Below are 21,452 nucleotides of genomic sequence, written 5' to 3'. Positions count from 1 at the left end.
GAAAAAAAAAACACAAAGCGATGACTCTCATCAGAAGGCATTAATTTAAAAGGGAGTCATATAAAGCTTTGATTTAATTCAAACAGTATCCAGGGAAGCCCTCCTGCATGCACTATTCCACAAGTCTAACTAGACAATCAGAATGGTTGTACGTGTGCACACACATGCAGAAATCATGATCGTTTCCCACATATACATTTAATTTCTGATGCCCCCAAACACAGCAGGATGAATTTAGTTAAGTTGTTATGACGTTGTGCTGGTCAGTCACAGCAAAAGCCCTACAAAATATGACCCATTAACTCTGGATTTTTTGCTTCCCTCATAAGATACACTGCTTGCTTATGACCTTATTCATTTTCCTGTGGTCAGAAAACCTCAAAAATCAAAGAGCAGCTACAATTCATACCCTAGGTAATTTACCCTTTCCTCCCTTGTCAAGCACCAAGGAGTCAGAAGCCTTGAGACAAACCAGATTTATTCTAATCTTATGGAAAAAGATGCTTTTAATCACTCTTGATTAGCAAAAGCAATCTCTACTGCAACACAGAGAACGAACATTATATTGCTTGTCATGAACGACATCAGCAAATTTCTGTTCATTCATTTTGTTTCGTTCATAGAATAACTAGATGTGACACGAGAACTTTAACTGGCCATGCTTTTTTTTTTCCCCTCCGGATTAGCAGAATACAGTGAGGAGATATGATACTGCAGCTATACTCATTACATAGATGTTAGAATCTAAACTCAAAATCTGAAATTTGGATTCACATTAAGGTAGAAGCACTTTGGAAGTTTTATGTACCACTTTACCAAAAGAAAGCACGATTATGTCATGATTTTTGCTCTTGCCTAAAAATTTTAAAAGCCAACAACAACAAAAAGGGTTAGCATAGCACAGTTACTAAAGGTTATAGGTCAGTACTGACTGATTGAAACAAATTAATGTCATCTCCAGTTGTTCCTGGCTTAGTAATCTCATCCGAATCCCTTCACAGAACAGCGAACACAAATGTTTTTAAAGAAAAAATCAGTGTAACAACAGAAAAAGAAAATCACAATCCAGAAAAGACACTCCAAGAGCAGAATAAACATCTGCTGAAACTCCATGTTATCCAGTATAAATCCAAGAATTACACTCATTAGCCTCCTGCTATATAACTGAAAAAAAAAAAACTATGAAAGAGGACATTAAAAGTAATGAAGAAGCATCCTATCAAATGCAGTAGAGAAGTTAAGCAAATGAGATGATCACACATACTAGAATTTAAAGCTGAGGGGTAGGGGAGAAACTAAGACTTCTATATAAGATACCCTAACTGAACAGTCATTGGATTATATAGTCCAATATCTTATTTCTGCCCATGGAAACTAGATTCTTCAGAGGAATTCCCTCCCTCAGAAGACTACCCTCCCCTCCACAAACCACAGCATAAAGTCCTTTATTAGATCCTCCTCATTTTATTGCTTTGTAAGGACTTAACTTTGTTTCTAGTTGTCACATACTTTTTAAACAAAAAAATTGGCATTTGCAAATACAACCCACCTGCTAACCATGCCCTCTGTTTCCTGAGATCCAGCATATTTCTTTCTTTGGCTACAAAAACATAGACTCTGTCTCTCTCTTCCTCAACAGACCCAGTGAGGAGAACTTAATTAGTTTTACTAGAAAACAATGCAAGCAGGATATACCTAAATCTGACAAAGACACAAAGGAAACAAACTAAAATAGATTTGTGTATGTGTACACACACACACATATATACACGCATGTATGTATATATAGTCAGAAGCAGGTGTTACTTGTAACAATATTAGTTATTACACTCTTCAAAGGAGAGCTGTTATTAATAGACATTCACATATTTCTTAGCACAAGCACAGAATTTGGAATTTCCAGGATATTGGTACCACTGCCATCTCTATTATTTTCCTAATGGTTGCCAGGAAAAGTCAATGCCATTTGAACAAAATACACTGTTGGACAGGTTTGTCAGTTTACCACAGTCATGATTACTTGATACTGCTTCTTTCAGCCTTAATTATTGTTTAGGAATGCTACAGAAGAATAAATATGCTTAATATTAAGAACTTGTCTGCTTCTGTCACTTTGCAGCAGAACCTATTTCTTAGCATGTCCACAATAAATAACACTCTGCAACTAACTGTCCCAGGTTTGACTCCCCATTGAAGAGTGAGAACACAGATTTATAAAACATGCCTTTAAAAGGTAATAAATCTAGAATCTGTAGAATTAAAATTGACTGGATTCATTAAGGAACAGTAAATAAAGACAATATATTATTACAATAGAGCTAAACACTGGAACAGCGGGTACCCCAAGAAAAAGAGCCAAGACATTCTGCTAGCACTTTCCTCCCTTTTAACCAAAGTGCTATTACGAGAACTTGGCTATTTCCACCGTTGCAATAGTACCATATCCTACCTATATCTTCTCAGTTAAGGTGAATAGGCTGGTAAACTGCGTGATCTAAGATTGAAAAAAGTAAAGTTCAAGTACTCAAACTGATGGATACTGTCTGTATAACCACAACTAATTAACATGCAAACTGTGTATCAAAATAAAATCTGACCAATGGTGCTTTTTATTTTTTGTAGCATGTGTGCTAATTTCGCCAGTATCACAGACCATGAGTAACACCTGAATAAAAAAAGTATTACTTGCAAGTTAGATGCGAGAGACTGGCAATATTTTTATTCCTCTTATTAATCACAGAAAGAAAATCTCCATCTTCAACATTCAAATGCAAGTACATTCACATGAATCCTCCATTACATATCACCTTGCCTCAGCGATATTTAAAGAATAAGTACTATTCTGTATGATACTAACAGCTAACTGATAACCTCTCAGCGCAGCAGCCACAGATATGAATATGTAGTCAGGACAAAGATTCAGAAGTCTTCTGGTTTGTCTTCTTTTAAAGACCGTTAGTGACTTTGGAAATTCTACTTCTGCTATGAAGAACTTGATTGTCAGGATATACTGATTATAAATACCATTTCAGGTTGGTGACCTAATATCGGCATCATTTTGAAAATCTCGGTCATTATTTTTAGAATCAAAACAGTAAAACAAGCATCAACACAATATAAGAGAAATCTCACGTCCATTGCACCTCTGCACAATCCTCTTTCCAGCATGGTTCAGCTGTGTTAGCTATCTGAATATAGAAGTCAAGAACTCGTTATTGAGTGCTGTACAGGTGTATTATTAAAGATGCAAACAGTGTTCCAGATTTGCAATCCGGGTATGATTCTTCCAGGTACTGATTGCAGGCAGACATCTCTGCATATGATACTCTGTTTAGTAAGGCATGCAGAGTTTCTTTCAGCATCCTGGCTGAGGCTTAGGTATATTACTATGTAAGCTAATTTGAACATGGCTATTAAAGAGGACAGGTTCCCCTAAAGAGAAAAAAAAATACATTAAAAACCAAAATGAAGTAACGGAAGACTACCCTACCATTGGCAGCAATAGCAAAACATTCACTTTACAGCATAACCTAGCTTTATTTATTCTGTTTGCTGGCGTTTCATAGATGTACTTCTGTAAGAGGAATACAGATGCACCTTACACATCTCAGATTCTCAAAGTTGATTTCTGTTATAGAATACAGAAATAATATGAAAGCCAAAACGTATTACTGTCATTAACAGAAGTTATAGCAGCTAATGATTAGTATAACAGAAACACCTTTGAGGACAGACAGTTCACATGCTCATTAGCGTCTCCCAAAAAAAGACACATACATTCTGCACACAAGCAGAAGAAAGAGATCAGAAAAATCTATTTAGAAATCAGATATACTGGTTACTCCTTTTTACATTATGGAACAACTTGAAATGAATCTGTTTCAATGCAACCATTGAAGAGTGTTAATGAAAGGATAAGAAGTCAACGATCTCTTAAGCTCACCTATGGATGAGTTTTTAAACATCTTGGGAATAATATATATTTTAGTATTTCTAGGAGTAGAAGGAGTTTTATTTTTCTGCTTTTAAAGAAGTCCTGGAGCACCATCCTTTCATCTGAATAAATATCAAGACAGAAAGAGCCAGAGAAGTCTATTTGTCAATGGTCATACTTGTTAATTAACAATTAAAAAAAAAAAGTGTGCAGTTACTGTTGCATCTTTAGCGTTTACATGAAAATTGCCGTATTCCTACTATGTCATCTGTGAGCATGCTCACATGTGGTAGAGAGGATTTTCCGTATTTCCCAACACCTAAGGCAGACAATATATAGCATACAGGAAACATACTTGCCTGCTTCAACTTTGTAGATGCAATTTCCCTGACCCTAGTGAAGATCAACCTTCCCTCTAAATACTATTACTGTATCATTACTGTACTAATACTATTACTGTATGCATGTGATGGCCACTACCTCTGGTTTATAAAGATACATATGAACAATTACTTCATTGAGCACAGCCTAGATTTTTATAAGTTTATTGACAGAGGAAAGGAAAGCTATCCCCCATCTTAGCTTTTCCACATTGTTTCTTTCCTGATGAACGTTCATTTTGCCTAAATGGAAAACATGCCTATTTAGGGGACAACAGAAATTAATGGACCATCTTAGTGTCCCTTTAACTCTGTATATTTTTAAAGGGGGCAGCAGAAGGAAAAATACCCTCTCCATGAAAGCATGCTTTAAGCATAATAAGCTATATCATTTAAAGAGTCTCAACTCTTTTCATCTGGTTCCCAGCAGATCATTAAAGAAGGTGCAAGGGCATGACAAACTCGGCACCTCTTACCACGAACATCAGCTTTTCCACACATATACACACCAAAAAAAAAAAAAAAAACCCAAGAGGGGAGGGGAAAGGAGAGGGAATATTCCCCCCCCCCCCAACCCCCGCCAGCACAACCAGCTCGGTCGCAGCCTGCCCCCGCCACCTCCTCCCGCCCCAGAGGGTGGGGAGGTGCTTTCCCCCCGCGGCCCCCAAGGACGGGGCCCCCCGCGCAGCCCGCGGCCGTTTCACCCCCAGCGCCCGCAGGGGCCCCGGCCTCCGCAGCCGAGGCGGCCCCGCACAGGCCCTCGCTGCCCCCCCCCCCGCCCCGGCACCGGCCGCCACGCAGGACCCCACGCCCCTCGGGGGAGCCCTCGAGGAGCGGCCCGGGGCCGGCCGGGCGCGGGGCTGCCCTCCCGGTTCTCCTTCCATCGCTGCCCAGGCCCGGCCCGACCCGGCTCAGCTTCCCCCCGCCGCTACCTTGTAGTACACGTCGAACTGGATGTTCTCGGGCAGGGAGCGGATGTCCCGGCGCCGCGCCCGCCCGTAACTATCCACCACGGCCGAGATCGCCGTGTTATAGAGCGTCTCGGGCACCCACTCCAGCTCCACCGCCGCCATCTTGGGTGTGCGTAGCCGCCTTCCCCCCCCCCCCTTCGCCCGCTCGCGCGGCCGCCGCTCCTCCTCCTCCTGCCCGCGCCGCCCTGCGCGCCCGCGCGCGGAGAGGCGGCGGCGGCCGGCGTGAGGGCGAGGGGAGCGCAGGGTCGGTCCGGGGAGGGAACGTGAGGGGGAAACGGCGGGGAAGGAGGAATTGTGGGGATATATCGCGGGAAGGGGGGAGAGGAAATGGCGGGGGTAGGCAGCGGGGGGGGGGGAAGGGAGCGAAGGCGGTTTCAGGTGTGGCGGCAGGGCGGCTGCGGGACCCGCGGGTGTCGCTCAGCCTGCAGGGGAGGCTGCAGCCCGTGGCGTGAGGTCGTTTGTGCCCCGGCCCCCACACCCCCCCCCATCCCGCGCGGAGCCCCACGCGAGGGGCGGCGTCGATACTCACGGCGTTACCGGGGGCCGCGCGCGGGGCGCCGAGGTGAGCGTTACTCGGGCCTTTCACCGCGTTTAATCTCCCGCCTGGGCTGCCATGTGGTTAAAAAAAAAAAAAAAAAAAAAACACCCTTTCCCGGGGTAAATTAACCCCGCGACCCTCCACCTCCGAGGGGGAAACGGCCCCATATTTTGTCAATGTCTCGTTAGCTTTACCAAGCTGTTTCGAGACGTGTTCTGCTTCCTAATTCGCTTCCCGCGCGGGGCTCGCCCACGCCGCTAGCGACATGCCGGCTCGTTTCCCCGCCGCGGGTGGAGGCGTTTTAGGCTGAGGCGGTGACGACGGTTTGGTGTCAAAGCGGCTGGCGCCCTGGCCGAGGCCGGCACCGCTTGGGGGGGGGGGGGAGGTTTGGGGGCGCCCTGCCTTGATACGGCTTAAATTGGACTGCTCTTAACACGTGGCCCCGAAGAAAACTTTTTTGCCGAGTTTCACGCCCCGCCTTTGTCGAGCTTTTTGTCACAGCTGCGGATTGAAAAAAAAAAAAAAAACCTACTGCTAGAGCTGTAACTGTGCTCGGAGATGTTTTTCCTTCTGTCAGGTTTTATTTGGGCTTGCTTAGCTAGTTTAGGACTGCTACTATGACTTACGGGTTTTTTTTTTTTTTTATTTTAAAATTTATAGCTTCCCTCCCGTTTCACTTTGGGGACTGTTTTTAATAACCTTAACGGTGCTGTGGCTGCTGCCCTCCCCCCGTTTTGTGAGAGGATGGTATTCTTTGTCCTTTTCTTGCAGAAGGACATGTTGTGGAGTGGGAAGGGATGAACGTGATGGGAAGGAACCGTGGAAGATTGCTTTGTCCTCTTCTTCCTTTTGTTTTCGCCTATCAGTGGCGTCAATTTTTTTATTTTCCAAGCTTGAGTGTGTGGGTTTGTTTTTTTTTTTTCAGTTGAGGAAAAGCAGCTGGTTTATGTTGGCATTTAGCTCCCCCAAGAGACAGAGGCTATTTACCTCAGTTATTTACTACAAAACTGGTTTGAAAATTTAGAGTTGGAGGCCTATCAGGAGGGGACAAATAAAGGCAGCTTTACAGTGTATGAAGGGAAAAATATCAATAGTACCAGGAAAGTGGTAATTCTTGAAACTTCTGATGTTCTTTATTTTGCTTTAAAATAAAACATCTAATCAGATTTCTCAAAACAAGAGCAATAGCTATGCGTAAGGTAAATACAGTTTTCCAAACAATGTTGTGACAGTGGACTTCAGCTTTTTGGAAAGTTACTGTGTCTTGAAACACTAGCCAGAATGCACCTTTTGCTGTCTTGTCATTTTTGGGTAGACAGAAGAATAGTGTGAATTCTCAAGGGGAAGGAATAAACATCGCTATGAAAGAAGGACGTGGTAGAAACCCTCTCTGGAATATATTATTATATATTCAGTCCATAATTTATTTTAATAGAGTCTAGGGAATAATCTTTATGGCTAGAGTGATTTCAATCTCTAGGTAGAAATAAAATTTAGATATGACAGCTTTTGTTATTTATTAGTACTGCATGTTTTAATATCTTTATGTATTGAGCAACTCGGTGATCTTCTATTGTAAGTGCATGTTTTGTTCTTAAAAGCATTCTTACTAGAGACTTGGTGTAGTCCTTAATTCAGTGCACGTGTCTAATGTTGCAATAGTAGATATCCATTTAAAGAAACATATAGTATGAGTAGCCTACTGCTCAAAAAAGTCTGTTATCTTGAACCATTGACTAATGGTTCAATTTTCCAAATACTTTTGAACTTATAAGGTATCTTCATATCAGTTTAGAGATTTACTCCCTTATAGCTGTACTAGTGACTTACTAGCAATGTGTCCCCATTCAGTGATGTCCTCCTCACATCCGTAAATTATTTTAATACAATTGCTCATTAATAGTTGCAGATGTTAGAAAATCTTTCTGACTCCAGTACTTGTTGGCAGAGGTTCTGATGGGTATTTTTATCTTTGTTGATATCTTTCTCTTTTCTTTTGCCTTTTTTATATAGGGAAACATTTAAAGGACATTTACAAATACTATCTGTGTCTGAAAGCAAAATGGTAATGTATGTTGTTTAGGCAAAAGCATTCAGTCTGTCTTTTGTAATCTTAGCTTTTGAAGATGCATCTGGGTATCTGAACAACTCACATGTAAAGCGTATGGAGTGCAAAGAGTCTGTACATCTGCGTATCATTGTAATGGATGGGGGATGCAGATAAGCCTAATAAATGGGTAAATGTATTAAAAAAAAAAAAAAGAAAAGAAAAAGAAAATCTAATCATAGTCTTCTATTACGAAAACTGTCCCTGGAGATCAAACGAGCTCTTGATTGTCAAAGTTTCCTCTGTTGAATAAGTTCACGTAGAAGACATTTTACATCTTCAAAGAAAGATGGTTATGTAACTTCAATAGAATGTCATTGGAGCCTGATGTTTTTCTGGACCACGTTACAAAAACCTCCCTAGAACCCTTAGGAAAAATCCCAACGCGATATAGGTACCAAGTTAGTAGTTCTGGAAAACAGTGAATTGCTGAAGTTCACCTCTGCTAGCAGAGCTTGTTCGTGTGAACATTTCCAAGTCTGTATCTGAAACCTTTCATGGCTTTGTGACTGAAAAGTCATTCTGTCTGCAAGAAGTAGTAGTGCTACAAGAAGTAGTAGTGTTGGTTTTGCCTCCCATGGGCTCTAACAATTGTTGACAAATCTTTGGGTAATCCGGAAGCTGAAAACTTGGTTTTGGGGGTTTTTGTCTGTGTGTGTGCAGACTTGTGTTTCAGACAAATTAGGAGCTCCACCTTTGTTAGATTTTATATATAAGAAGCAGCAGGATTGCCTCTTCTGCAAATTCTCTGGTTTTAGATCAGCCTAAGCCAACCCTAGTTTCACCTGACGCATTTTTATCTGAAATGAATTAGAAAGCATTCACATAACAAGCATTATTGGTAGATAGGTATAGATGCTGATTTTTGTCAGAAAGGGGACGATTAGTGTTTGGGGAGACTTTCACTGACCCAGTGAGGAACTGAGATGGGATGTCTGTCTGCAGATGCTCTGCCTTTGACATGACTGTCTCAAATCATTTTGTAAATGTGCTGCAATTAGAATAACTACTGCAATTATTATATTGTTTCTGAGACAAAAGGATACAGGAGACACAGTTTGAGAGGTGAAATGGGAGAAAAGTACTATTTAGATACTGTGTCTGTTTTGTTGGAACATAATTCTGGCATGGATGGAAGTGATCACATCTGTTTCATATCCTGCCAATGCAAAATAGTTATTTGCATATTTTCATTAAAGGCAAGGTACTTTGTCTAATAGCAAAAATTTGACATTGATATGTTCACACAGATGAATTTCAGTATGTATGTAGTGGAAGATTCAAACTGAATCATCAATGAAAAATTAATTTCTTACGAGTTTTAGGCAACAATGTAGCATAGCCTAGGCTTCTCAGATAAGACCAGTGGTTCTTGTTTTGTCATGGCTTAAATGTGAGCTTATATTAGTGAATGGCTCTATTTTTTTAATTACTATAACTGGACATACTTAGTGAAAAAAAGTTTCTAAGAAGACAACAAAAAAAGCCTACTGAATTTTCCTGCAATACGCTTATTTTGAAGTGGGAAGGAAGTGAACTGACATGGATAACATATGAACCTTCTATATCTCCTTGATGTGGATATTAAAGGAACCTTGAAAATAGTTTATGGGCAAGTTGTTGGAGGCTTCTAATTTTAAATTCCTAACAGGAAATCATTAAACTGTAGAGGAGCCAACATAACAGACTGTTGCTCTAAAACATGAGCTAAATGGAGAGCATTCACATGAACTTGTCAGACTTTTTTAATGCTGATATTTCTTTCATGTTTAACTGCAACACAGATAAATACATTTTAGTTTCTATATTCTTCATCTGCATCAGTTTTGCAGTAACATTTTGGAAGAAACGTTAAAGCAACACTACTGTGGACGTACCTTAGGGAGCGCGAAGAAACTTAAACTGTGCTCCAAAGGGCTCTGACTAGATACTCCAGAGGGTATTTAGTCCTTGCATGGTTGGGCCCTGCACTCTTTCATTGGCTAGGGAAAAACCTTAAAAATGCAGATACTGTTTAATTTGATTTTCTTCATTTTACGTGAGTTTCTTATGCTTTATGTGAGGCATATCGTGTTATCGAGATGATAACACATTCCACATAGGCTGTGCAAGAGCCATAAGAGGGATAATAACCTTTGGTCGCTATCAGCTTGGCTTGTTGAAGCTTACTTAGGGGCAGAAAGAAGGGGAAAGATTGTTGTGTAGCTGGGAGCAATTAAGACAGGAGGATGGTTACCAAAGCCAGCTGAGGTGCTTTACAAATGAGGGAGGCTTTAAGAACATACTTTGCCAAAATCAGACTGGCAATGTTGCTTTCCACTCTTCTGTGGTAAGTTTTTGCCCGGGTTATGAGTGTTTCATGTACCTAAGCTATTGATAATTTTGTATTATTCATCTGCCACAATTTTGAGTGAATTTAAGTAAAACATGCTCCTAGAAAGGAGAGGGCAGGATGCTGGCCACTCAGCATTGACTTGTCATGCAGAATTATGATGTACTTGTATGTACCTGTGTCAGTTCTCATTGTTGTCTGATGCAGCTGAGGGAAAGGAATACTGCAGTGAAAAATGCTAGTACCAGTATGAGCCTTCTTCCCTGCCAGTCCTGCTGAGAAGGTAGACTTGTTTATTCAGCTGCTTGAGAGTAGATCTTTAAAATGTTTGTTTCCAATTTCGTAGGAAGCGTCATTTGAAGAGCAGTACAGTGCTTTGGTGTGCATCGTTCGTTCTTGGTTCTTCTGCCTCTGCTACAGCGTGCCTCTCTTCTCTCCAGTGTTTGAGCTCCAGGCATGTGACCTTGTGCACCTTGTTCCCATTTGTCTGTTTCTTTTCTTCTTTTTGCTTTTCAGTCTTTGAGCCTGTGGAAAGGTAATCCTCAAAGATCCACTGTCGAGGTCACTGATGGTTACATAATGTGCTAGTGAACATCAAAAAGTAATTTATGGAACTTGTGACACTTACCTTCTGATGCCAGCTAACCCAACCAATTCATCTGTGTTAAAACTGCAGCTGCCTAATGTTTTAGTATTTCAAGAACTTTTGGCTAAAGAGGGGATAAATCTTTTTTCAAAATAGAGGTAGTTTACTTTAGCATAAGCCTATTCCAGAATTACTTAAACTATACTTTAAAAAAAAAAAAAAAGTTTTAGCCACAACAGAAATCGTGCTACTTGAATTTTTAAGGAATGCCTTTTGAATTAATTGAACCAGGCCAAACAATAAAAATCCCTGTGCAGCCATTCTGCAAGGATTTATTTCAATTTTTGCTGAAATGTTAGCCAAAATGAGAATAAGCTACCATCAAGGTCAAGTGTCCGATTATCAGAAACGTTTCACATTAAATGATTGCAACTCTTCTCATGTGAAAAGGCTTTTACTTTTGAGGAGCTGCTTACCCTAACTTCAGAATCTTATGTCTATGAAATAGCTGGGGGGAGCAGGAGGAGTTCCTGCTGAGCGCTTGATTCCTTTACATAAGAAAAAAAAAAGCAAACATTCCCCATATTTAGGTATTAGAGAGATATGCATGGAAAAATACTAAATTACCTTTGAATTGTTGCCTATTACTTCAGCCTTGGAATGTGGAAACTGTTGTGGTACTGTGTCAAACTTCTTAATCTTTATTAAAAGTCTTTTTCTCTGCATCTTCACAATTTTTGCATACATGTTTGTATTTCTGCAAGTATCTGGTTTAGTTGAATCCAATTTTCTTGTGAGCTGAAGCAATTCGAGAGGAAATTAGCAAGTAAAAATGTTCTAGTTGCTGGATGATCTGCTGCAGTTGTGTACCCAGTAAATCTTAAAACACTTGTTTTCCAACTGTATTTTTGGAATGTATCTGTTGCATGCAAAAACACCTTTAATGTATTGTAACTTGATTAAATCTATGAATGTATCTGTCATTTATGTATGGCATCGTTGTCTTGATCGTAAAAGTTAGTATCAACAGATAGAAATGTTTTATTCCATTTGAAAATACAAAGCCAACACTTGGATGTAAAAAGGAGAGAAAGAAATACCTTGGAATTTGAGTAGTAGTTTCTACGATCATAATAAATCATTTTTCTCCTTGATTTTTTTCCTTATTTTTAACTTCTTCACAAATATTAGACTATCTAGAACATGTTTACATAAAGCACAGGAGTGGGAGCCGATGTGTTTAATTTTGTTCCTGGAGTAGCCTGTGATTTTCCACTCTAAATTGTTTAGGAAAAATATTACCTCTATTGAAGAATAATAATCCTTACATAATAACCTCTCTGCCGAAATTTATTCCCATATGAAATAGGGATATAGAATTTTTCAGAAGTCATAGCTAGACTTCAGTTGTCCCTGTGATGAAATAGATCTGACAGTATTGTTCTGTCCTTTTCTTGTCAGTTGTTTCAAGTCAGTTACATTTGCTGGCTACATTGTAGTAACAACAACAACAAAAAAAAATCTGTTCACCCCTCTATGCACTCTGATGTCACCAGCAGTGGATCTGTTGCAGACTTGGCAATTGACAGGGCATGCTTTGTATGTGTCCTTAGTCGGAAGGGAAATAGAGATACGTTGTGGTTTTGAGGACTGTGTAAAGCTCAAATTAGTCTTTGTGTCCTTTAGGCAGCTTTATGAAGTATACGTTTCGTTGTGTATGTGGCAAATGTGCGTATGAAATCTGTTCTGAAGCTTAAGGGACAGACTTTGCAGGCAGGATTTCTCTATTCTGTATTTGGCGGTTGATCTTCCAATTGATCTGATGGTATATCTGCCTGTAAAATAGGGAAGGTTAGTTATCTCATTGGATCAGCGCGGATTCATTAATGTTTGTAGCAAGTCTTCAGATCCCTGCGTGCTCTAGAAATTCAAAGCCTTGTAGATATATTTCTTATTTTTAGATGATATTGACTGTAATTTGGTTAATGGAAGGAAATCCAAAGTACTTGCAGTACTTAAGCCAGGCAACTATCTCCGTTTTACTGACAGTGGGAATATTTTTGCAAAATTCAATAACTGTTTTAGCTGTTTAGAGCTTGTAGCAGGAAAGGGCTCTAGGTGTTCAGAGTGGTAGCTGGGTAACAAATACAGCAATGTCTAGAACTTGTAAAAGTGAAACGCACAAACCCCTCTTCTGTCCAGGGCACGTCTCACTTAAAGTTTTATGGCCAGAAGCGTAACCACTGCATCAGCACTTCTGGCGGTCCTACGGGACCTGTAATTCCAGGGAAATGCCCCCGGGGAATCCTTATTGCCCAAGCGGGGAAAGCTGGGCTTCAAGGGGCGGCGAAGGGCGGGAGGCCTGGAGCGAAGACGCGGGGTGCAGGGAGCGAGGCGGGGAGAGCCCGGGCCGCGGAGCGTTGGCCGCTCCCGCCCCGGCGGCGGCGGGGGCGGGGGCGGGGGCGGGAGCGGCGCGTTGCGCCGGCGGCGGGCGGCAGGGGGCGCCGCGGTGCGCCCGGCCGCCCCTTCCGCCGCGGCGCGGGGCCTGGCGCGGCAGGGGGCGCTGCGGCGCGGAACGCGGCGCGCCCGCGGTTCCCGCGGGGCTCGTCGGCGGCGCGCAGCGCGGCGCGGCGCGGTGCGGCGCCGCGGACATGCCCGAGCGGCGCCGCCGACATCAACAATAGTCCTCGGCGGCGGGGCGCCATCGCGGGCGCGGAGCCGGCGGGCGCCGCCGCGCCGGGCCTCCCTCCCTCCCTCCCTGCCTGCCTGCCTTCCCCCCCCCAACCTCTGCCCCCCCCATGGAGGGGCCGTACGCGCTGGGGGTGAGCGTGTTCTCCGACCAGGGCGGCAGGAAATACATGGAGGACGTGACCCAGATCGTGGTGGAGCCCGAGGCGGAGCGCGGCGCCCCGCACAAAGGCGGCGCGGCGCCGGCGGGCCCCCGCGCCAGGCACGACCCGCCGGCCGAGGGCGGCCGGCGCCGGGGCGGCAGCCCGCGGGCGGCGGCGGAGGAGGGCGCGCTGCCCGGCCGGCGCCCGCGCCGCTCCGTGGCCTTCTTCGCCGTGTGCGACGGGCACGGCGGGCGGGAGGCGGCCCAGTTCGCCCGCGACAACCTCTGGGGCTTCATCAAGAAGCAGAAGGGCTTCGGCTCGGCCGAGCCGGCCGACGTGTGCGCCGCCCTGCGCAAGGGTTTCATCGCCTGCCACCGCGCCATGTGGAAAAAGCTGCGTAAGTTACGCGCCGCCGGTGTTGCCCTCCCTCCTTCCTTCTCCCCCCCCCCCCCCCCCCGCCCCGCGGCCGCCCCTTCTCCTCGGCCCGGCCTCGCCGGGGCTCGGCTCCGCCGCGGCTTCTCCTCCGCTCCGCTCCGCGGCCGCCCGCGCCCGGGACGTCCGGCTCCAGCCGCCCTTCCGCGCCGCGGGGGCGAAGCCTCCCCCCGCCGCTGTCAGCGGGCGAGCGCAGCAGAGGGGCAAAGGGGAGGCGTTTGGGGGTGTCGAATTGAGTAATTCCGTTCAAAAAAACAAAAATTCCCCCCAAAACCAGCAACCCCCCCCCCGATACCCTGTAAACCGCGGGAGAAAAAATGGAATCGGAGCGCGAGAAGACGGCGCGGGGGGGCTGCCTTGTGCAGTTGAAGGTTGTGGAGCTGCAGTTTTGTCTCGAAGGTTTTGCTAGTTGAGTCTCCAGATCAGATTTATTGGTTTGGGGGGGGGGGTCTCCATCTTGGTGCCTGGGGGAATTGCATGGGATCCCCCCTCCCCCTTTAGATTATCCTTGCTCACGTTGTCATAACAAACGTTATTTTAGCAAACGGTGGGCCGGGGTGGTGTTTTTCCACAACTGTTCGCGGATTCCTGCTGTGTCCGTTGAGTCCTGGTGGAAGGATTCAAAACGTGGCTGATCGGTACAGGGTTATTGTTTGCTCCTTGCACTCCTCGAGCGTCGGCGAAGCTGCGGAGTACCTGCCGGCGCGGAAAACACAGCCCCTGTCCTCAAAAACACATAGACTGGCCGCTTTCCGCAGCGGGACAGCAGCGGGGGCCCTAAACGGGCAAGGGCGAAGGGAGGAGAGTGACGGGAATCGTCCTTGTGCCCCTGCCTCTCCCGACCCCCGGCCGGTGGCGCCGCACGGCTGAGCCCCGGGAAGGGACTTGCCTCTTCCCGGCCAGGTGGCTTCCTTAGGGCGTAGGTGGTGTGTGATGTGCTCTGTGCGTGAATGTACCTGAAAGCCCGAGGAAAAGAAACCATGAGAACAGCGAGCAGGGGAGGGCAGCGCGCCGTGAAATCGGGTGAAAAACGAAGGCAGGAGTACTGAAGAGCGAGCGGGCCTGGGTGGCAGGCAGAAAAAGCAGATTTTTGCTGTTACGACAGGGTGGGGATTTGAGCAAGTGACTCAGGGAGGGGATTATATTCTTGAAACAGTTTCAGTTTCTTTTTTCCTTTGTCACAAGTAACGAAACGCACAAGTTGTGCAAGTGTCAGGTATTTGGAGAAGTCCCAGGGGAGGGAAGGGCGGCGGCGGGGCCCGGCTGGAACTGGGCGGAAAGGGAGAGGAGTGAATTCCAGAAGCCCCAGCAGCTGCCCGGGCCCCGGCGGGGTGGCCAGGGGGTGCCCTGCCCCGGGGAGGGGGCGCGCTGGAGAACCAGAAGGAGTGTCGTTGTCGAACTGTAGTCTCGTTGAGCTATTATTTGTCACTGTAACTGTGCGTGATTGCAAAATGGGGAGAGGTGGAGTGAAGTGGCAGGAAATGTTATTTTAATACTGAGTGTTTAGCAAATAGCACTTTTGTTATAGAAACGATTCAAACTGTTGTTAGAAACAGTATAGCCCGGGCTAGGAGTATTTGATGGTGGTTCTAGGTAAGCTGTACGGTAAATTTCTAACTTCTCTTCCATGTAGCATGTATGACCTTACTGATTCCTGCTGCATGTGCCTAACAGCTAGCAACTTAAGGGATACGGCAATAATGGTATCTCGTTTATACCTTCTCGTACCATATTATTGATTTCCAATGTGACTTTTACTTCTAGTAAATAGTTTTCCATATCCTTTTACGTAAACCAGATCTTTAGCGCGGTGTATTGAGAACGGTGTGGGCGTGAAGGGGAGACTGGGTATTTTGGTGTCTTGAAACGGACAGGAGAAGCGTTTGGATTTTTTTGAGATGAAGACTGGAAGCTTTATCTTCTCCAGTCGGTGTCCACTGGAAGAGACGCTTGTGCTCGCTGCCCTGTTGGTTCTTGGAAGCTTCAGGTCATCCCAGTGGCCATCTCTTGTGATTTTCAGGAAATTTATTGATGATCAGTGTAGCAGAAACTTTAATAGAGAAGAATAGCCATCTATCATTGCTGATACTTTTGGGGGCATTGTTTATATATTAATAAAATCCCAACTCTGTTTGCTAAAGACCTTCCAAAGTAGAAGTTCATATCTGAAGCCTCTTTCTGCAACTAACAGTGGTAAGAAAGGTGTTGAAAAGAAAGCGTACTGAGGAGGTCCCAGATTTTGACGTGACTTCAGTGATGATTGGATTGTTTGATATTTCTGCGGTAATATAGTATTTGTGTGGCCAAGAGCTTGTTTTTAAATGTTATATTTAGCTTGATACTATTACAGACAGGTTTTTTTCCCAGTGCTACTAGTTAGGGTTTAAGAAAGAGTTGTATACTTTGACTTTAGTTGTAACTCTTCCCATTAAAACTAATTTAACCAAGAAAAGTGAAGTAACATTTTAAATCTCTTCTGTAATAATCTTTTGCAATAATTTCCACTGCAAAGTCATAATATCAGGATCATTCTTAGAAATGGTTAAGAGTTCACATACCTATTTGTATTTGAAAAGGATGTAGACCACTTAAGGCAATGCGAGCTTTCAGGATAGTATAAAATGTTTATGGTCTGTGTTATAAGTTCATATAGCATTTGTTTTTTGAAGTTTAGTAAGATTTTGGAATCTCACCAAGTTTGAAATGAGGTATTTTAGTTTGACTTTGTATATCTGCTTAAAGTAAAATGTATTCTTTAGCAATTCTTTTTTCTCAGAAAAAAAAAAATTTTTCTTGAATTGATTTTGTCAAAAATAAACAAAGGCAGAACTTCCACAAACATGTTTTGAAGCAGCCTGTATGCTTCAGATCATAAGCCAACCGTCATAAATGAATTTGTTTTTTAGTCAGCCACAGAATATTTTGTTCTGTTAGGAACGTGGCTTCCAGGTGTAGCATACGCGTTTCAGTGCAGTAGATGCACTGCTTGGGAGGGATGGTTTGTGTTAAACAAACTTCCTACCCCTCTCTCCAGCCCCTCGACGGAGCGAGGGGGCAAAAAGTGAGAAGGAATTGAAAGTAGCGTATATACAATTTACAGTCCTGGAAAACTGCATGGATTGTCTCTTGAAACTATCTGCTATTGTCAGGAACAAACTAGATCACAAATCTGATAGCTTCAGATGGCCTGAGGCGCGGACGCTTAACTTGGATCTTCCTTTTTTTAAGGAAGAGCGAGGAGTGCATCTGCTCAACTGGAAAATGCGGTGCTTGGTGGGCAGGTATCGCGCGAGCCGAGTCCTCGGCTAGACGCGGCTGTGGGTTCACCTCCTGCTCTCCAGCAGCGTCGGCTGCTTCGGCGCGTGCCCTGGGCTCTTCGTAAAGGATGCAGTTTTCAGCTGTGAAGCCCCAGGTTATAGCGCAGTTGTGTCCAATCTGGGATGTATCGGTGCTGCTAGTACATAGCTTCATAATTACATGAAAATGAATGCAGAATCAGGGAAATAGTCAAAATTCCCTTGTGTGCCTAACTTTGTTATTCCAAAAGGCTGCCTAGAGATATTTCTCCCTTGCTAAAGGTATAGAAGTGGTATGTCATCCATAGACACTGCAGGTGTAACTTTGAAGTGTGGATTTTGTTTTGAGAGCTTTGTTGTAATTTCAGGATTTGTTTTGATCTGTCAACTTGGTGTGGCATTAAAAATGAGCAATAATTTGCTCCGAACGTACTGAAGTAAAGTTCTAAACTTGAAAGTGGATTGCATTTAATATTGTTTTGAAATAGTCTACTGACTGTCAGAAAAAAAGAGTCTGTGGGTTTATTACTGACAGTTACTTTAATTTTAAAAGGATGTTATTGATGTCGGTTGCATGCAAGGAAAAAGCTTGTTTCTTTATTGGAGCAGGTGCCTCTTCAGTGGTCAGGTAGGGAAGAAAAACCTGTGCCTGTGTATTTAAAACAACAGCAAGTGGAACAGTCGTCTCTACCAAGGGAAGAGCCTAATGCACTGTTGTTCTTGACTGTTAGCTAGTATATATTCTCAGTTAATTTGTTAGAGGGGAAGGTGCCTTTGATCATACTGGATCGTTTGGACTGTCAGGGTATCTTATAAAAGAAATACATGGCTTTTTTGGTCAAAACAAAATTTGGTGGCATATCTTGCATCTAAACATAAGAAAAAGAACAAGGTAACAAGAATAGGCTGTAAAAATAGCACTTGATAAATTTTGCTGAGTTGTGGCATTATATAGGTAAAGAATTCAGCAAGGAAGAAAGCTTTCTTAATGGTAGGGTCCTCTGTGTGTGTGTGTGGATATATATATATATACACACATATATACAATATATAAAGCATTTTTTTTTCTTTGGGTACCATATAAGTTGCACTAAAACATTTTTGAATTTTTCAAATAAATAAAGGAGAAGAAGATGACATGCAACCAAGTCAAATTTCATGAAGCAAAACGTTTTATACTTCCTGTGCTGAGTAGCAGGTGACAGTTTGCCAGCTGGTGTGCCAAGTACAAAACCAGCTGGAACTCCCTGGGTGAAGGGTAGGGTCCTTCAAGTGGAAGAAGGAAATGTTTTAGAAAGATGCACTCTTGCTTGATTTGTGAGACTGTTAAAAACATGATCCTGATATGTGGAGGAGGAAGCTTGAGGTACGTCGGTGATTTTGATTTTAGTTCTCGAGCTCAGAAGGAAACTCGGGAGTTTTGACACTTCTGTTAATACTTGATGAGACATAATCCCCCAAGAAAGGACTATGCTGTGCTCCATGTAATATTTCTAAACAGAAGCAAGGCATAGAAACCCTTAATGATAGGCAGATCTAATTTCTACTTGTGTTGGAGCCTAAAATCTGAGGCTGCTGTATCATTCTTTTCCTCATAAGTGGGTGATTTCACTTTCTGCGCTCTTCAATTCCCATAAAGAATGATTTGACTCTCTAATATATTTTATTGCTGTTGAGGGGTTGTTACACTGACAGAAACTCATTAGTTGCAGCTTGTTTTCTGTTAAGTGCATGGTTGAAGTCCTCTTATTACCACTTGGCACCTTCCCTCATTTGCTTCCCATTTGGAAAGTGTTAGATGCAACATCCACAGTTGCACTTGTTAGACGAAGTACTTTCAGTAGGCTGATTGAATGTCTGTGTTCTTGAAATAGTGCTACTCCTGGGGAGAAGGTACTCTTCTAGACTTTAGTCTTTCGAGCACAAAGCTAGAACCGTGCGCTGAGACTTAGTTGTCTATATTATGCTCGCTATCCTGGTAGCTGACACTGAAGAAATGCGGCTTTTGTCGTCAGACTGTCTATATAATCCTGCTTCTCCTTCAGCACGTCCTCCACATCTGCCCCTCTTCGCTGCCTCAAGCATCTGAATGTCGCTCGGTGGCACTGGAACGCGTCGAGTCCTTAGTCGTCCTTTGCTATGACTTCTGAAGTTTATAATAACTATTTTTTCAGAGAGGAAGGCCTAATTGATTTGGTTTTTCTTTTGTGGTGTTGGGTCATGGGAAAATAAATAATACAGTGCTGTGGCAATCCGGCTGGGGTATTTGCTGCGGGCAGGATGTGTATCGCAGTGGAGTTTTTATATTGCACTGTGTAAGCGTGAATTGTAAAGGGCAAAAGATAGCCTGCGCCAAGGAGACGAGCCTCCCTCCTGAGCCCGTCAGGAGCAGGAGCGGGTACAGGGCAGGAGAAACGTGAGGGTGCTGGGGACAGTGCAGTCGGCCGACAGCTGAGAACGTGAAGTCTGCTACCTGAAGGTGCTGAAGTAGGGAGGTGCGTTGGTATGGCTAATCTTTGTGCGTTAGGAAGTTGTCCTAGACCTTTTTGGGGGTTGTGGAAGAAGGTGAGCTCGAGTGCGCAGACACAAAAAAGGCAAAAGAAAAAGGGGGCATGTAAGAGAATGAAAGTTTGACATGAATTCAGAGAGTAGCGTAAGAGCAAATAAGCATTTTGAGAGCAAAGCAGTTGAGGAGGAGGAGCTTTTCCTTAACCATATGTAACTCATGGTAGTATAGGCATTTTAATATTTGTTTTGAATTCAAGGAATATCTTCTGTGCAGATCTGATGTTGGGTTATGGATAGCATACTTAAATAGTCTGCGTTATTCCATCATCCAAAAGGAAACGTGAATAAAACTATCAGCAAATTATTCCACTTACTGCTGTTCAGCATATAAAAATGAAGTAGCATTTTCTTTCCTTTTGAGGAGAGCAGAAATGTCCAGACAACCTGGTGGTAAGTCAAACATCCAGACAAAATGATCTGGTTTATGACGTTTTTACTCCTTCAGACAAGGAAGTGAATAGTAGACCTTAATGCAAAGCTCAGCACTCAAGCAACGCTTCTCTTCCCACATACTCTTCTTCTAGCAATACTTGGAAAATTAAACCCAAGTACATAGTTCTTGGGACTCAGTGCTTTGATATTGGTTTTCTCTATATATTTTAATGTAAGTTATAGTTAAGGGGCTGATGTTATGAAAGCGGGGGACCTGAGGGCACTGGTTTGCCTGGCCATACTGCAGTTACGCATGCGCTTTACTGTAACGTTACGCAAGCCTCTGTGGCACGTCTTTGATCTTGATCTTGCAAAATATTACTTGTTCCACAGAACTGAAAACTTTCTTTTTCCTCTCATTACAGCAGAGTGGCCGAAGACCATGACAGGCCTCCCAAGCACATCGGGAACTACTGCCAGCGTGGTAATTATCCGTGGGTCAAAGATGTACGTGGCGCACGTTGGCGATTCAGGAGTGGTGCTGGGAGTCCAGGATGACCCCAAGGATGACTTTGTGAGAGCTGTGGAGGTGACGCAGGACCACAAGCCTGAACTTCCCAAAGAAAGGGAGAGAATTGAAGGCCTTGGCGGCAGGTAACTGTCTCTCTGCTTTTCACTTCAGGTTTGATTTCTGGGTGCCATCTATGTCTTTCTGGTTGAACTAGGCTTAAGCTTGCTTATTTAGGTGGGCAAGCAATTTAGTGAATCTCATAGTCCATTTATATTCCTTCCCTGTCTATACTTTGATTTATTTATTTATTCCCTCCTTCCCCCCCCCCCCCCCCAGCTTGTTGGGTAATAAATTACACTGTTCCAGTGTTAGACCGTCGTGCTTTTTTTTCTAATGGCTAATGGGATAAACAGAGCTTTAGTTTCCTGATGGATTCTCATGAAGCTGAGATGTGGTTACAACTCTAAAAGGTCACTGAAAACTTTGCAAGTGAAGATACTGATCAGATCTATTTTTCATTGAATTCTAGGAAAACTGAAAAGAAATTTTATTTTGCTTTTCCATATAGCTATCATTATGAGCTGTGGAGTATTG

At 43.6% G+C, this 21,452-nt stretch overlaps 2 protein-coding genes across 4 annotated transcripts in view; one reads left to right on the top strand and one right to left on the bottom strand.

Annotated features, from left to right (window-relative positions):
- Positions 1-6,248, bottom strand: part of APPBP2 (amyloid beta precursor protein binding protein 2) — a 29,878-nt gene extending 23,630 nt beyond the window's left edge. The window contains exons 1-2 of one of the 3 annotated variants that reach the window (XM_068910588.1): positions 6,018-6,248; positions 5,815-5,893 (exon numbers count right to left, since the gene is read on the bottom strand). Coding sequence is in view for 1 of the 3 variants with exons in the window: in XM_068910590.1 (XP_068766691.1) it covers positions 5,247-5,387 (141 nt within the window). In the remaining 2 variants the exon portion in view is untranslated. Of the gene's footprint in view, positions 1-5,246; positions 5,472-5,814; positions 5,941-6,017 lie in introns of those variants that run through there. The other 2 variants (XM_068910589.1, XM_068910590.1) reach the window with 2 other exon arrangements.
- Positions 6,249-13,620: 7,372 nt separating this feature from the next.
- Positions 13,621-21,452, top strand: part of PPM1D (protein phosphatase, Mg2+/Mn2+ dependent 1D) — a 28,019-nt gene continuing 20,187 nt past the window's right edge. The window contains exons 1-2 of the mRNA XM_068910587.1: positions 13,621-14,076; positions 20,773-21,001. Of these exons, the coding sequence (XP_068766688.1) occupies positions 13,647-14,076; positions 20,773-21,001 (659 nt within the window). The 5' untranslated portion in view covers positions 13,621-13,646. The remainder of the gene's footprint in view (positions 14,077-20,772; positions 21,002-21,452) is intronic.

Source organism: Struthio camelus, chromosome 16 (genome assembly GCF_040807025.1).
Source record: "Struthio camelus isolate bStrCam1 chromosome 16, bStrCam1.hap1, whole genome shotgun sequence".
In the NCBI taxonomy this organism is placed as follows: Eukaryota; Metazoa; Chordata; class Aves; order Struthioniformes; family Struthionidae; genus Struthio; species Struthio camelus.
This window is presented reverse-complemented; position numbering and strand designations above follow the sequence as displayed.